At 32.5% G+C, this 15,975-nt stretch overlaps 1 protein-coding gene across 2 annotated transcripts in view; it reads right to left on the reverse strand.

The window, feature by feature from the left end:
* The window catches only part of LOC124542556 (adenylyl cyclase 78C), a 93,995-nt gene that overhangs the window by 10,439 nt on the left and 67,581 nt on the right, over positions 1 to 15,975 (reverse strand). For both annotated transcript variants that reach the window (XM_047120496.1, XM_047120501.1), the window contains exons 4-5: positions 1,567 to 1,674; positions 351 to 429 (exon numbers count right to left, since the gene is read on the reverse strand). In XM_047120496.1, coding sequence (XP_046976452.1) covers positions 351 to 429; positions 1,567 to 1,674 — 187 coding nt within the window. The remainder of the gene's footprint in view (positions 1 to 350; positions 430 to 1,566; positions 1,675 to 15,975) is intronic.

The raw sequence follows: 15,975 nt of genomic DNA on the forward strand, positions 1-15,975 counted from the left end.
AAAAATTTAGATATTTAATATCTATCTATCTATCTTAAAAAAAACTGACTTCTGCATATGAGATATGACAGCACATGAGTTCGTGTCTTAAATCGGATAGAAGAAGCGATGGCTGTCCGAAACGAGTGGATTTACTGCCGCAAAGACTGCTCATCCTTTATGTGTTTTTCGAAATTGATTCTTAATACTGTATTTAAATAATATTATGAGTTGAGTTATGAGATCACTTATTGGTATTCTGGTTTTGGCTAAATTATCCATATTAAAACTTAAAAACATGTACTAAATCTTATCTTAATTGGTCTAGCCGTTTAGGAGGTTTGGTTTTTGTATCGAAGAAAAGATTTTACCAGGATCGTTTTCTGTGCGAAAGGGATCAATACTGTTACGAGCGCTATTCGTTGATCCATCGTCATCACTAACACGTATCTGAAAAAAAAAAACAGTTAGGAAAGATGTCGTTTTCCAAGCAGATCTAACTTACATGTTAATACATACTTAAAAATAAATTAATAATTAAAATAAGTTTGACCTTGAGGCATTTTCAGAAGCCTTCTCAGAAAATTGCTAAAGATCAGAAATATAACTGTTAATAATTATTATTTAAGCGAAGCCCTTCGGCTTAATTCGACTCTGTGCATAGCTGCTTATATTTCATGCGTATGATCTTCGGAAGCTCACTGACTGTAACCGATTTTGTAATTGATTTGATGTTTCATTCGTTCGGTTATTTTTACAAGCTGAGCCATCTATACTTGAGGCTAGAAGATGAATGAATTTCCAACTTAAGTTTTAATATAGCTTATTTTTAACTGATATAATTTTGATTTGATTTCGGTTTTGTAAAATATGAGAAAGTTGTTCAATGTGAAGTAAAAGAAAATCAATCAAATACTAAGAAAATTATTTTTCTCCAAAGGTAAAAAGTACCTCCAATATATTGGTAGGCACCTCCGATATATAGAAATTATTCAAAATGTTAAATTAATATAATGAATCTACTGTTTAACAAAATTAAATCAATGTAAGTTAACAAAGAAGTTTGATTCTATTTATTTTAAAACAATCAGAATTTATCTGAAGACAATTTTCAATTTATCTGAGGGATAAGACAAAACAAATAAAGCTTAATCAGATGCACAGTTTCGTTCAAGTTCTGAAGCTTTAATTTAATTAGGTTTAGTAAAATTCGATGAATTTACGTCACAACAAACTTTTGTGTAATAATCTGGTTACAACCTGTTAATTAGGTAAAGACAGATAAACTTCGTAATTATATTAAAATCAGCTGCTAGTAATAGGAAAATAGTGTTACAATAAAAATATAATCTGTAATTGATATTATTTATAAAAGTTAAAGTTTCTATACGCATAACTCGTCCAAAAATATATATTAAAAATTTATATTTTTAAGTAGTGTAAATTGGTTTTCAATTAATTTAGTTTTTCTTTAATTTAATGAAATGCTGCTATTATTATGGGTGACTAGTTTTATGAGGAAATTTTTATTAATTCTTAACAAAACGGCCTGCCATTTGACTTCACAATATTTTTTGTTGTCCTTACTTGTTCTTCGGGAACAGTACAGCTGGCGCCATCACCAGGTTGACGTTCTCCTTCCATACTGGGACATTCTTGGCCTTCCCCATCCCTCGCATGCTCGCAGCAACGAGCCTACGAATAAACAATAACAAAATAATTAAATCAAATAATAAAGAAAATAGTTTGTCACCTTAAGATCTATATTCGTGTACTCAGTATGAGCGATAATACACTTTACCGATTGAGAATGACATATTGCGTCGCAATGATTTGATGTTTAGATTCAAAAGGTACTAAGAGTTAAAGACTTGATAAAGGAATGAATTTGAAAACTAACGAAGGATTTCTTTCTCTGACTGTACATTAACTTTTAATTTAGAACCCACAAATAATCGAAGCAAACATTCGTGTGCATGGCTTTGTAAGCAAAAGCAAAATTACAAAATTTTCTTCTGCGGATTTGCGGAAATCAGCGAATTTCGCCCGACGCGTTCCATTGTTCCATGATGTTTTCCTACACCGCCAAACACAATAATAATATTTATTCCCTATTATTCTGACTTACAATATTACAATCCCCCATCAAAATTTACAAACGAATAAATTTAGAATTCAACAACAAACTTGAATTTGGCATTCGTTGATATTCACACGAGATATCAATAAAATGTTATATTATACATATGTATATGATTATTTACTTTATATATGGTCGACCGATTTAAAACTAAATTAATCTTTTAAGTCCTACTTAAAAGTTCTCGTAAGACGAATACTTGCTTATTCAAAGTATGTAATATTTTTTGTTTACTACGATTACTTTATATTTTTGAATAAAATAAAAATACAATACACGAATCAACTGCATGGAAAGCAATAACTATTTCCTCGCGAAATCGAGATTCCAATTCTCTAGGAATATAATAAATATAATAGGAATTGAGATTCAATACTTTCTATTATATAATATTCATATTAAATTAAATACTTGTATTATAATCTAAACCTAAGTCTTAATAAACAGAAGATATATTTTGTAGAGCTTGGCTACGTTTATTCGTAGCAGAGCTACGGTGATAAAGTCAAGAATTGTCAAAGGTACTCTTTCCTGAGAAAAGTATGAAATATCTCTCTAAATATGAAATAACTCTCGATCATAGTTTATATTATGTATTGGGTCTAATTAACTACAAACTACGAATATATAAACTATACAAATCTTAACGCTTAAGTTAACTTTAGAAATAGTATCGTTACCTTCGCTTCAAACATCACAGTGATAAAACGGTAAAAAATAGTTACCGAGAATATTTTTATACTTTTATATAGTTTAAATATTTATTTATTTTTAATCAAAAAGGTTATTTGGTTTTGCGGTTTTGTAAAAAAAATTACGTTCTATTTTTAAATTCAATGCATGTTTAATTTTAATGTTTATTTTAGAAATATATTTACATTTTATTACCTTTAAATTTTCGGTTAAAGCTTACGCTTAATCTTATTAATCTAATCAAAGATGTATATAAGCTCTAGCAGTAGAACCATATATGTATTATAGTGAAATTATTTTATACTCGTATCTATTATTAGGCTCTTGATCCCTATGTCGTTAAAACCCTCTTTGTGTTCTACGTACAATGTACAGTATATACAAAACGTTCCTTGAGAATAAATTATTTTATATGGATTTTATTTTATATTAAAATATAATTATGGAAAAATACTGACACGTAGTAAATGGTAGGACTCTATGAGATGTGTGTACTTTTTAAGTAGAAAAAAAAGTCTTGTGTGCATAATTTGTATTATCAGAGAGCTGTTAATAAAGAAAACATTTTTATAAAAGTAAATATTTTTATCATATTACGGATATGATATAATAATAAATCTTGCCCACGCTTCAACGGAGTAGCACCTGTTGCTAACATATTTAAATTTAGACCCTCATTTAACCGAAGAAGCTGAGACGGAAAAACTAAAAGCCAGTTAATGACCCACTGCTAGGATAAGGTGTATTCCTTTTTGAAAACTTTTGGAGCTTACTCTGCCACGCTGCTCCAATGCTGGCTGACAGATACACTTAGCAGATTTTATTTGACACATATAATTACTTACGATTTTATCCCTGACCGAGCACTAGATGAGTTATAGACACAAATAAAGCACACGAGCATCAGTGGTGCTTACCCGGGTTGAACTTGGAATCATCGAATAAGATCCTCATCCAACCATCAAGGCAGGAGACGAATAATTAATACGTCATATAAAGTAAAATGTTGAAAATGAAATAACTAATGAATTGCTATAAAAATAAAATATATGTGGAAAAAAATTGTATCACAGCTCCATATGAAATACTAAATCTACGTAATATGACCCGAAAGCATAAACTAACTTTAAAGCCTCCATAATTGAATGATGTAAGGTTATCTAGCCATAAAAAGTCAGAGTTTCGTTATTAAGCTATGAAATACGCCTTTGTAGTATTAAGCTATCTTACCTAAAACCTGAATTAAATAGGGTCATTGTATACAATAAAATGTTATAATATACATATATTCATACATGTTCTCGGATCTCCGTTTCTGCGAAAAGTAATATTAGCTGGTCCGAAGTCGCGAGCGAGGGTAACATTCATGATGCGGCGAATAAAATTAAAATAGAAAAATAAATTCGAACTTTTCATTTCATATTCACATCATGTCATTGAAACTCTTGCTATAAATTTTCATAGCCTTTTTAATATTCAAAAACACTACGCAACCGATGCAGGTCGCTTTTATTTTATAATTATTTTGAACGCAGCGATAGTTTCCGTTTTAAAGACTAAGTATAATTTGTGTGTGTCATGTCACTAAATTTATTTTTGTATGTACTCGAATTTACGAAAAAAGTTGTCTATATATTATTGTTGTCATCACCGCTCCTATACATGGGCACTGTAAGGAAAAATCGTATTAAAAAACCGGGTACTGTTTATTTAATATTAATAAAAAAACTAACAAAACCGAAATTCGCGAATTCGTAGTTTCATTTGCTGCGGTGGCGTTAATACTTTCCACTATAATGTACGTACCAAGAATTGCATTTGCTAGTGAAAACAGACATGCATCTAAAATTCATTAAGACGCATATCTAACAAGTGTTCATCCGTCAGAGTTGAAACAGTTGTTGTTGGTACTTGTGTGAGTTCCTGGCTCAGTATTGTATATGATAATCGATTCCAAACAACCGAGAAATTCCTTTCTTTCCCTGTTAGATTGAGTGGTAAGTTAAACTATTGTCGGTTCTTATCAGGTCTGAATCATTTATTTCCAAACTTTTCGAATAATGAATCTGTGTCGAATAAAGTTTAAAATTTTTTATTAAAAATAACACATTTTTAAAGCTTTGTCGTTAGTAAATCCCACGTTGAATGTCACGGCTATTTACTTATTAGTTAATGTCACTTCACAGAATAGGGGTCCTCGCTTTAATTTTACACCTTCGTCAGATTATAAAAGGGCTTAAGTGATTAAAAACTTTTCCAAATGAATTAGATTTAAAGTACTTAACTGTTTAGATAAATATGTTCATAAAACAAATTCTGTTGTGTTATTGAAATTTCACCAAAATTTATGTTCATATTTGAGATCAGGATTAAAGATTATCTCATGTAAATCATTAGAAGAGCCTGTCACCCTTCTCGAAGAACTGTCTGGTTGTAAAGCCGTTATATGTTGCGTAATTAAATGTATTATCTTACTGACATCGCGTTACAAAATAATTACTTCATAAAACATTACGACAGCTTAATTATATACCATCGTACGATCATATAACAGATTATATAACTGAAAGGGAGATAGAGCGAATACAAAATCAAAAGCGTACGTTGTGAATGCATCAATAATTAATTATTAAAGTGACAACACATTTGATGTATAAAAAAGCGTGTCACTTCGTATGTATGTACTGAGTGGTTAGAAGACGTGAATTTTAACCGATAGGGCTGAGTTCTAGCCAGTAGCAACTATCAATTCATTGATGTGCCTAATTTGTGTTTATGATTTAACTCCTGATTGATGTCGAAATAAGCTACTCACGAGACATTAGATTGATAGTAATCAAGTGAAAAAATAGACCAGGGATCCCAGACCAGTATTATAATTTCGCCAATGCGGCACTAATCGTGGGAACTAAGATGTTATGTTCTTTGTGCCCTTAGTTACACCGGGTTTTCAGCCTTCAAACCGAAACAACAATACTGTTTGGTGATAGAATCTATATTAATATTATAAATATGAAAGTAACTCAATCAGTCAGTCTGTCCGGCACTCTTTCAGGACAAAACCGCTTAACCGAATTTCATGATCTTTGGTATGAAGCAAATATGAATGCCAAGGAAGGACAGGCTACTTTTTTGCCTAACACATGATAACCAACACCCTAAAATACGAGAGAAGCCGCGGGCGACTAATAGTATTTGATAAATGGGTGGTCCCTAACCAGACTGCTTGTGCAAAGCCTTACCACGAATCTGATGTGAACTTGATGCGATCTGCCATAAAACTCATCGCTCACGCGTAAGTCCGTTGTGACCTCTGGCAATTTGGTCTACTTTATCCGAGTGCCGGTTTGAACGTAAATTTGTTTGTCTGTGGTTACGTGAGTGCTGGCCGGTATCATTGTGTAAACGCATTAATAATGTGTCGCTTATCTATCGACGGCTCTTTCCTCGATAACAAACGTTATGTTTCATTATTTTTACACGAAAATCATGGGAGTTATTATTTTGTATTGAATATGAGGAATATTTTTTGACACATCACATCGGTAGTTGCGTTATGTATTGATAAAGATTACAGCAACGAAAAATTTATAATGCAGTAGGTCTTCAATTTGCTAAGGCTGGTTGAGCTCTGAGCTCAAGGGTAATTAACGACCATTTGGTCACTAATAATTGGCTATTGATCCAGCCAACGATGTTTAGTTCCACTATAAAGGATAAGTGAGCCATTACGTCACAGTAACGAGTACTAAAACAATTTCCGTCTAGCAAGTTAGCAACGCCTAGAAAATTTCAGGTATGCAAGTTCCTCTTGAAATGCAAATAAAGGCGCTTTAGCTAAAGCACTTAGGTAAAGCACTTACAAAGGGCGCTACTTGCACATTCGCTGAAAAAGGAAGTTTAAAATTCCTTAATTTAATGTAATAATTACTTACAAAACTGCGTTCAACTAATTCAACTTAATTCTAATTCAAGTTATAATATTAAATCATGTTACGAAAATTATAAAAAAAATGTTCTCCAAAACATTTTCATTTTTACCCAGAGAAATAAATACTTCATTCATTAAGTTTTTTTCTTTGAATGAAATAAGCTAATTTGTTTAATTGTAAAGATATTTCTGGTTATTATAAACTTTAACGTTATTTTTGAGGTATAAAATAAGTAAATTAATACGCGATAAATTGTTTAGTCGAGACATAAAATAGTTATAGTTCCGGGAAGAACTAAACGTTCATAAGCTCCTGTTCATAAAATAGTTTTGTTCTATGAAATATGTTGGAAAATTAAAATAGTGAAAAATATAATTTCAATAAGTATACAGTAATTGCCTATATACAGATATACATACTTTATGAACATACTACAATAATATTTGTGTATAAAACTCATCATAAACTTCATCATTATCATCATTTTGAAGTACAATTTTAATGAAAAAAAATCTAGTTCTACTTGGTACATTATTTATACATAACCTGTAGCAACTCTATATTAAAAAAACCTAAATTGTGATACGGAAGATGTTACATTTGCCTTCTTATTAAATCACATTTTGATTATGACTGTATTGACGACCTCCGTGGTCGAGTAGTATGTCAGTGTATATACTTTTGTATATTGTCGTGCTTTCATGGGTACGCTACTCTGAGGTCCCGGGTTCGATTCCCAGCCGAATCGATGTAGATTAGATCAGAGTAATGTATGTGATGTTGTCTCATATGTATTATTATTATTTTTGTTTTACATATAAAAAATATAAAGCCTTTAAAACAATAAAGTATTTAAATTGACAATTAAAATATTATATTAACACGATATGGAAATGTTAAAACAATAATGAAATATTTCACTTAGTCAAGTCTTACAAAACATAAATTCGATTTAATAAGTTTTATAACACAATTCTGTATGTGACATACGTAAAATTAATTTTCAGTTAATTGAGTCGTTTCATAAAGGTTTAAAGCGCTCATTGCTCGCTCGTTGTCGGCTCTTGATTGGATCTCTATCACAAAGGAGCAGATACTTGGTCGTTTCACGCCAGTCAATACCTGTGAACTAGTCTCTTTGTTCGAGGCTCTAGTACTGTTTGATAGTGCTCAGAGTTTTTAACAAATTAAGCGATAAAGCGCTTTAACATATATTTTATATCCATCAACTAACATCTCACATTTTTTTAAAAAGCTATCGTAAAAATAGGACAATGTAGTTAACAAAATACTTTTTCAACAGCAATTTAGTATATTATTAATTTAGAACTGTTTTTACAGAGCCGAGATGGCGCAGTGGTTAAAACGCGTGCACTTTAACTGATGACTGCGGGTTCAAATCCAGGCATGCACCATTGAATATTCATGGTTTTCAATTTTGTTTATAATTCATCTCGTGCTCCTTGGTAAAGGAAAACATCGTAAGGAAATTTGCATGTGACAAATTTAAAAGAAATTGTGCTACATGTCTATGCACCAAACCGCATTGGAGCGGCGTGGTTGAATATGCTCCAAACCTTCTCCTCAGAGGGAGAGGAGGCCTTAGCCCAGCAGTGGGAAATATATCTGTGTATTTCTGTTAATGTAAATAAATGTAAAAATGTATTTGACATATAGTTTATTTAAAATATAGTGTACAGTACAACAGTAAGTAACTATGTAACTACACTTACAATTAGAAGTTTAGTTTGAGTTTAAAGTGGATAGATATGCAAATACTCGTTACTTTGACTACGAAGCGAAGAGTATTGTCAACAGCGCGCCCTGTGCCCTATTTCAGCCCGGGCGACGCCGAACGCAATACGAAACAAGATGATTTACTTGCCACGGGCCTCCATCGTTCTTGCTCTAAGCCTATTTACTCGGTTCCCGCAACATTCTTAAACACGCCTTTGAAGTTTCGTTAAATTAATACCACAGAAATTATTAATAGAATACATACAAATATTAGATTATTTTATAATATATTTAGATAAATTTATAATATATTTATTTAATAAAACTAATTATAACGGATGAATCGCGTATATTAATTATTTTTAAAACATCCCGACGTTTCGAGCACTTTGCAGTGTTCGTGGTCACGGGTAGACGGTTAATATACGCGATTCATCCGTTATAATTAGTTTTATTTAAATGTGTAATAATCGCGAAAATTTAAGACAACATTATATTTATTTAATAAAGAGTCGAGATGGCCCAGTGGTTAGAACGCGTGCATCTTAACCGATGATTGCGGGTTCAAACCCAGGCAAGCACCGCTGATTCATGTGCTTAATTTGTCTTTATAATTCATCTCGTGCTCAGCGGTGAAGGAAAACATCGTGAGGAAACCTGCATGTGACAAATTTCATAGAAATTCTGCCACATGTGTATTCCACCTACCCGCATTGGAACAGCGTGGTGGAATATGTTCCAAACCTGTTCCTCAAAGGGAGAGGAGGCCTTTAGCCCGAGGCGATTAGATTAATTATGTTTTTATAAATTAACCGTGTGGAATTATATTTGAATCTTTAAATTGTTTAGTTCAGTACTTTGGTTAATTTATTGAACGATGCTTTTTTTGGTAATTTGCAACAGAAGATCCCATATCGCGAAGAATATAGTTATAACAATGAAACTGTATCTCAAAGACGTCCGAGAAAACAACATGAACAAAGAAAACATTTTACAATCGCTTCAATGTTATGCATCCCCATTGACTGTCTCGTTAGTTTAGCGTGAGGTCGATAAAATGTTTATTGGATTTTTTAACAGCCACAAATGAAAGTTGAAGGTGTGTACATCCCGTGCCTGGGAGAGCATGTAGGCCTTTGATTGGATTTGCTGTTTTCCCGGTTTATGACAGTCAGTGTGTTTGTGCAAAAACTTGTGCGCTGTAATGTAACTTGCGTATTTATTTTCTACCCTTCTCTGCTATTAGCCGCTGTGGTTGCAATCGGACACGACGACATCACTAATCGCCGGAGATAAATTTCCAACATTTTACATATACTAGAGCGAAGAAGTGAGAACAAAGTTAGTTAGTAATAAAGTTTGATAAAGACTTAACCGAAGCTAAGCCAAGCCGATTCAAACAAATTTACCGTATACCGCTAGCATAGTGCAACAACGTACATATATGTATTTAAAAAATGCAATTTCTCTCGAACTAATTTCGGTACCTGTAAATTGACTTCTACGTGACGGGTTTAAATAACTTTTAAAGGTCGTGTTTTTTTTTCATTTATTTAGCTGTTTGCAATTTTTTTTTTTATTTGCAATGTCCAATGGCTAGTAGTCAAACAAGCACCAATGAGTTTCATGTACTTAATTCGTGCTTAAAGTGCATATTGCCCGTACTAGTGAAGGGAAATATCCCGAGGAAACGTGCAAGTGTCGAATATAAATCTACCACATGTGAATCTAACGGACTAACTACTATTGGAGTTGCGTGTTGTGCGATTAAGCTCCCAAATTCTCGAGGAAAGGGAGGCCTGTGCCCAACACTGGGCATTTAGTGACTATTACGTTTATGCAAAAAAAAATGCTTCGGTCCGTGATTTATATCTAAATTATTTTTCATGTTCGTAAACAGATAAATATATTTTAATAAACCAAACGCGTGACAGATATCGTATTAGCGTGACAGTGGCACGCACACCCAATTTATCTCGTTGGATGATGGATGGATTCCTCATTGCGGGATCGATCAACATTCGCGCATCACCAAGCATGTGGGCTGTTCACGATTCACGGACCTGTATACTAATGCCGTGACATTAAACTAACGCGGGATATTTTGATAACAGCAGTATTTAGTGAAACGGTCGTGAACAATAGACGAGATAATCAAATTTCAACGTCTATTTCCATTGTCGTTACAATTGTTTTGTTCATTCAATTTTGATTTGTAGTTAACAAATACATGTTATATTTCTTTTTGTTTTGTAGACGGTCACACGAAGAAGTATTATTTTGTATTTACGTGTTATCTTGCTATTGAAAGAAAGGAAGAAAGAAATGTTTATTAGGACACAAGACCAAAAAACTTAAAAGAAAAACAACAAAGATAAATAAACATATTAACTAATTATAACTAATCAAGTTTCGGAAGGTTTAATTAGACTTATTAAAAAAATTATTAAAAGTTATTTAAAAATTCAGCTTCCAAGTTGGGTTTCAAGAACCCAACGTTTCATTTTCAATTGTATCCTGTGTGGTTGTAACGGGCTGTGACAATATATTATATATATAGATCCTAATGGCCTTTACAGCGTCATTGCGAGTTAGAGCGAGTACCAGAAACAACCTTCAAGTTAAGGTTCATGGTGTCACCTGTGAGATCGCACCTCGGCTCTGAACGTATTCCTTGAGACGAAGGAGGAGCGAGGCAGGATATAAAACTTCCCTCCTCAGCACTTTGTTGGTTGCAGCACCGTTGGTCATATGCCGTAATTGCAAGCGCTTTCTCATGCCTTCAAACCCCATTTTCGCATCTGATCTCTGCTCCGTCGTATGTCCGTAGCCTGATACTATATACTCCGTTGCCATACCTTAAGTATACCTATGTATTATATCTGTCCGTGATGGTCATACTTCTTATTCAAAAATAATCTTGAAGTTTTAACTTATAATTCCACACTGCTAGTTGTGGAATCATAAGCTAAAAGTGAGTAAGAGGATATTTCTCTCATATCAAAGATGTCTTAAGTAATATATATCTATCCACGTCGCTCAGTCGACACATAATATGCAGCGGTAGTCTGCAAGCGCGGAACAAAAAGCTTTATCTAGCCGCATTATCGACGCAAACTCTTTTCTTCGAGAGTTTATCCATTCGTTATTTTTTTCTTTTTTGTGCGTATAAATAATAAACACACATTTGAAAATAGTTGAACAAAAATTATTTAATAATGATATTTTTAAAATGAGCTTCATATTATGTCTATTAAAATTATTCGATACCAATATAGATAAATTTAATGATAAGTATTTTTATGGAATATTTGTTTATTCATCGTTAAAAACCTATGTTTATTTATGAACTGCAATAAGTATCTACAAAGTTAAATTACAAACTAAGTGATTTGAAATTTGAATATCGATACATAAAAATGTGTTTTTTTCTTTTAGAAATAAATTATAATTCGTTGTAAGAAATGAAAGTCCTAAAATATAATTCTCAAGATGTTTTGAATGTTAAATATAGTTATTATTCGTATTTAAAGTTTTATTTTACTTTACATTCGCTCGCGGTTTTATTTCCGCCTCAGATAAGCGGGTGATTCAAGGCTCCGTCGCTGCGTGAAATAGACAAATATTAGTGTAATAGTCTATGATTTTATTCGGACAGAGTCAAGGTCACAAGCGCTATAATACAGCGCTTAATCCATTAGACGATTCCGCTTTATATACAAACGTTAACTCGTCTGTGACAACACACTAAATCGGCTTCCACGTCCGTAGCCTAGGTTAATGGGCTGTCAATAATACTTCCAATAGACACGAGCACTGGTAGTATTAATTAAAACTGTCCAAGCTGAAATAAACTCTACCCTCTCTTGATTAAGAATGAAAATAAAAAAAAAACGTGCTGAACGTGTTTGTGAGTAGACATTTTATGTGCATTTAACATGTTGACAACTTCAACTGTCCAGAAACTTGTTCTATGAAGGGTTCCTTTTTTATATTAAAACGTCTACGCGAGAATTTTCCGAAAATGAATCAATAGATTGTTTACATTTCTTACAAAACTATTATATTATTACCAGTTTATTTTTTTTATATATTTAATTAATTTTCTCTAATAAAGCTTTTTAGTTGTAGTCCAGTATAATTTGAGCTTTTGTAAACTCCATAAAGGAGAACGATAATTCATATTAGTTTTTACCAGTAGGGCTGCGTTTGCGTCGGTCTGGACGGGTCAGTCAGTAATTAAACTATCACTAATCATATTTATATAAGTTAAGGTTAGTTTGGATGATGATTACTCGCGATTAATGGTGAATTAGACCCCTTGTTTTGTGAACCGACGTTATAATAAGTAGTTTTTTTTTTGTAAATCTCATTGATTTTTTATTTTTTGTTTTAGGGTTTTGTTTGTCATGTGTTAAGCAAAAAAGTAGCCTATGTTCATCTATGTTTATTTATAAATTTCATTAAATTCAGTTCAGCGGTTTGATCGTGAAAGAACGACAGACAATCAGAGGTACTTTCACATTTATAATATAAATATAGATATCGGCATAATTGCCACTTAGCACCAGGTGAACCAATCACTCGTAAGCTTTTCAAAATAAAATTAAAAATATACATCGATAGGGCGATTAAACACGGCTGGAACACATACAAGTCGTAAATCTTGAGCAGCCGAATTCATTTAATGGTTACACGCCGAGACGACGCTGTGGCCAAGATTTTATTTCTCATAAAATGGACAATGAACCAAAACATTTGAGACAAGAAAAGATCTTACGTGATATAAAGGTATGATCACATAATTATTCCATTTTAAAAGTGTTTGGTACATACGTAGTTACGCCACTGAAGAGAATGCGCCAATAGTTTTAATTGAGTTAGGTCTTTTTTAAAATAAAACCTTACCTTATCTAACCAATATTGGTGCATTCGTAGTTTTTTTTGCAGTGGTGGCGTTAAATCTTGTGCACCAAGGTTTTCAAAAATAATAACCTATCGTAGCCAATAAATCCAAAGCTATATAATTCGAATTAGGTTTAATTAAATAACACATTTTGAGCAAATGAAGGGATTGGGCATTTAAAATTGGAACGACAATTATAAACAAATTCAGGGTTGCCACATAGAAGGTAATTAAGTAATATTCACACAATTATATAAATGTTACTCTGTGTCCCAAATTCGGTCATCTGGCTCGAAGTTCGTTAAGGAGCTTTCATAATGTTGTGTGTTATATCACGATGTGGAAATCTTGTAATATTATGAGCGTATCCTCTCGTAATGATAATTTTTTTTTGTAATCACGGCCACGCGTATTTTTGTTTTCTTATCGTATACTATTATAAAATTATTAATTATTTATTTGTTGAAGCAATCCGATAAATTCGAGAATTGACATATTCTATGCGATTTGATGATAGCTCCTCCGCATATTAATTACCTCTACAAAAAGTTCTTGAATTATATATTTTCATTCCACGTAACTACTTAACTGCATTTTATTTTTATCGTACTTTCAAAGACGCGATAACAACATGGCGACTTTAAAAAAATAAATATTTTCACGGATCCATAGAGTACAAATAAATTTTTGATTTAGTACCGACTAATAAAGTCATGAAAAAATAATCAATTGTTATACATATGTGTGTCAAAACGCTAGATAATATACTTGTAGGTGACATATCAGCTTCTGGAACAGTTCGTGTGGAACCTTTTAAAGATCATTAACCTTCCCCTCTTAGCCGCAGAGGGTAAAATTTTATGGGTTGCAATCTCCTATCATGCTTAGCCATGTGACGAATGCGATATCTAGTAAGCTTGAGGGTGTACAAGCATGAGCACCACGGGCTTAAGTATTATTAAAATGTACATCATCTATTGTCAACGTAATTTAGATAAGAACTAGCGACCCGCCTCGGCTTCGCACGGGTACCTACCGTATATGTCTCGTTATGGTATGACCAAATTACATTAAACCTTTATAAATTGTAGCCTTTGTATTATTCTGATGTCTAAACTACATATATACGTTCTTTGTGGTAGGGCTCTGTGCAAGCCCGTCTGGGTAGGTACCACCGACTCACCAGTTATTCTACCGCCAAATAACAGTACTCAGTATTGTTGTGTTCCGGTTTGAAGGGTGAGTGAGCCAGTGTAACTACAGGCACAAGGGACATGACATCTTAGTTCCCAAGGTTGGTGGCACATTGACGATGTAAGGAATAGTTAATATTTCTTACAGCGTCATTGTCTATGGGTGATGGTGACCACTTACCATCAGGTGGCCCATATGCTCGTCCGCCAACCTATTCCATAAAAACAAAAAAAAAGAACAAAAAAAATATATTACTATAAAATTTCATCCATATCCGTTCAATAGTTTTTTCCCTAAATTGGCATTTATAATATTAGTAGGATAATAATTAAACAGAGATGATTAGATTTTTTATAACATCAAGTTAAAAATTCAACGTTTTTTTATGTAATTAGTCTCAACACGACAGCCTTTTGTTTTCGGTCGCATTATTCCGGCGTCGTGTGTTCTCGGCCTGTGTTTATCTTAAACTTGGTTTCGTGACAGCATTGCAGCGAGCGGCGTGACCGCGGAACACCTAAATCTTGTTTTAATTGCGCTTTAATACGGGAACGGGTGTTCGCTAATGTTCAATGTCCGCATTTCCGTGGCGTATTACGTCAGCCGTATTGTTCGATAGGATTGCAGACTAATATACCGTAGCGTGGAATAAGCGAGTTCAACTTACATTTCAAATGTGTCAAATAAATCTTGTTCAAATTACGAACTTACAAAAGTTTATATAGAACAAAATTAAAGATGACAAACTGTTCATATCGTGACCGTGTACGATGATAGCAAGAATACTAGCCGTATTTCATTGTTAAATTACTATTCCAACTCTGGATGAATTGATGAAAAAACAAGTCCTCATGTCACCAATGAAAGCCATAATACGAGGATTTATTTACTATTTTGATAAATCCAATAATTTAAAAAACATAGTGATTATAATTTTTACAAAGCAGTCCTAACTCGTATATTATTTATGTAAAAATAAAACAAAAAATATATACATTATTTTTGCTGACTCTACTCCTACCCTGTATGTATGTAAGACAATTTTATTAATATTATTTTTATATTACGAACATATAATTTAATTTTATGTACAAAGTTGTATTGATACTTCATTTACAAGACTTTCATTGTTATTAATATATATTAATACGAACATAGAAAAAATTAATCCAATTACATCTTAAAACGTGACAAATTTTTGTCACTAAATTCACAACATTTAGTACAGTAACATTCTACAAACAATATAATAAGTATCATTATAAAAAAACATCTCTCCGAAGTCATTTTTTTATCAAGAAGGCTTTTAAGGTTTTATTTTATGTGCTGCCGCTATTCTATCTAACAATATTTTTAAAGTAAATGTTTCTTCAAAAGACTTACTATTTAATTAT

Source organism: Vanessa cardui, chromosome 2 (genome assembly GCF_905220365.1).
Source record: "Vanessa cardui chromosome 2, ilVanCard2.1, whole genome shotgun sequence".
Taxonomy (NCBI): Eukaryota; Metazoa; Arthropoda; class Insecta; order Lepidoptera; family Nymphalidae; genus Vanessa; species Vanessa cardui.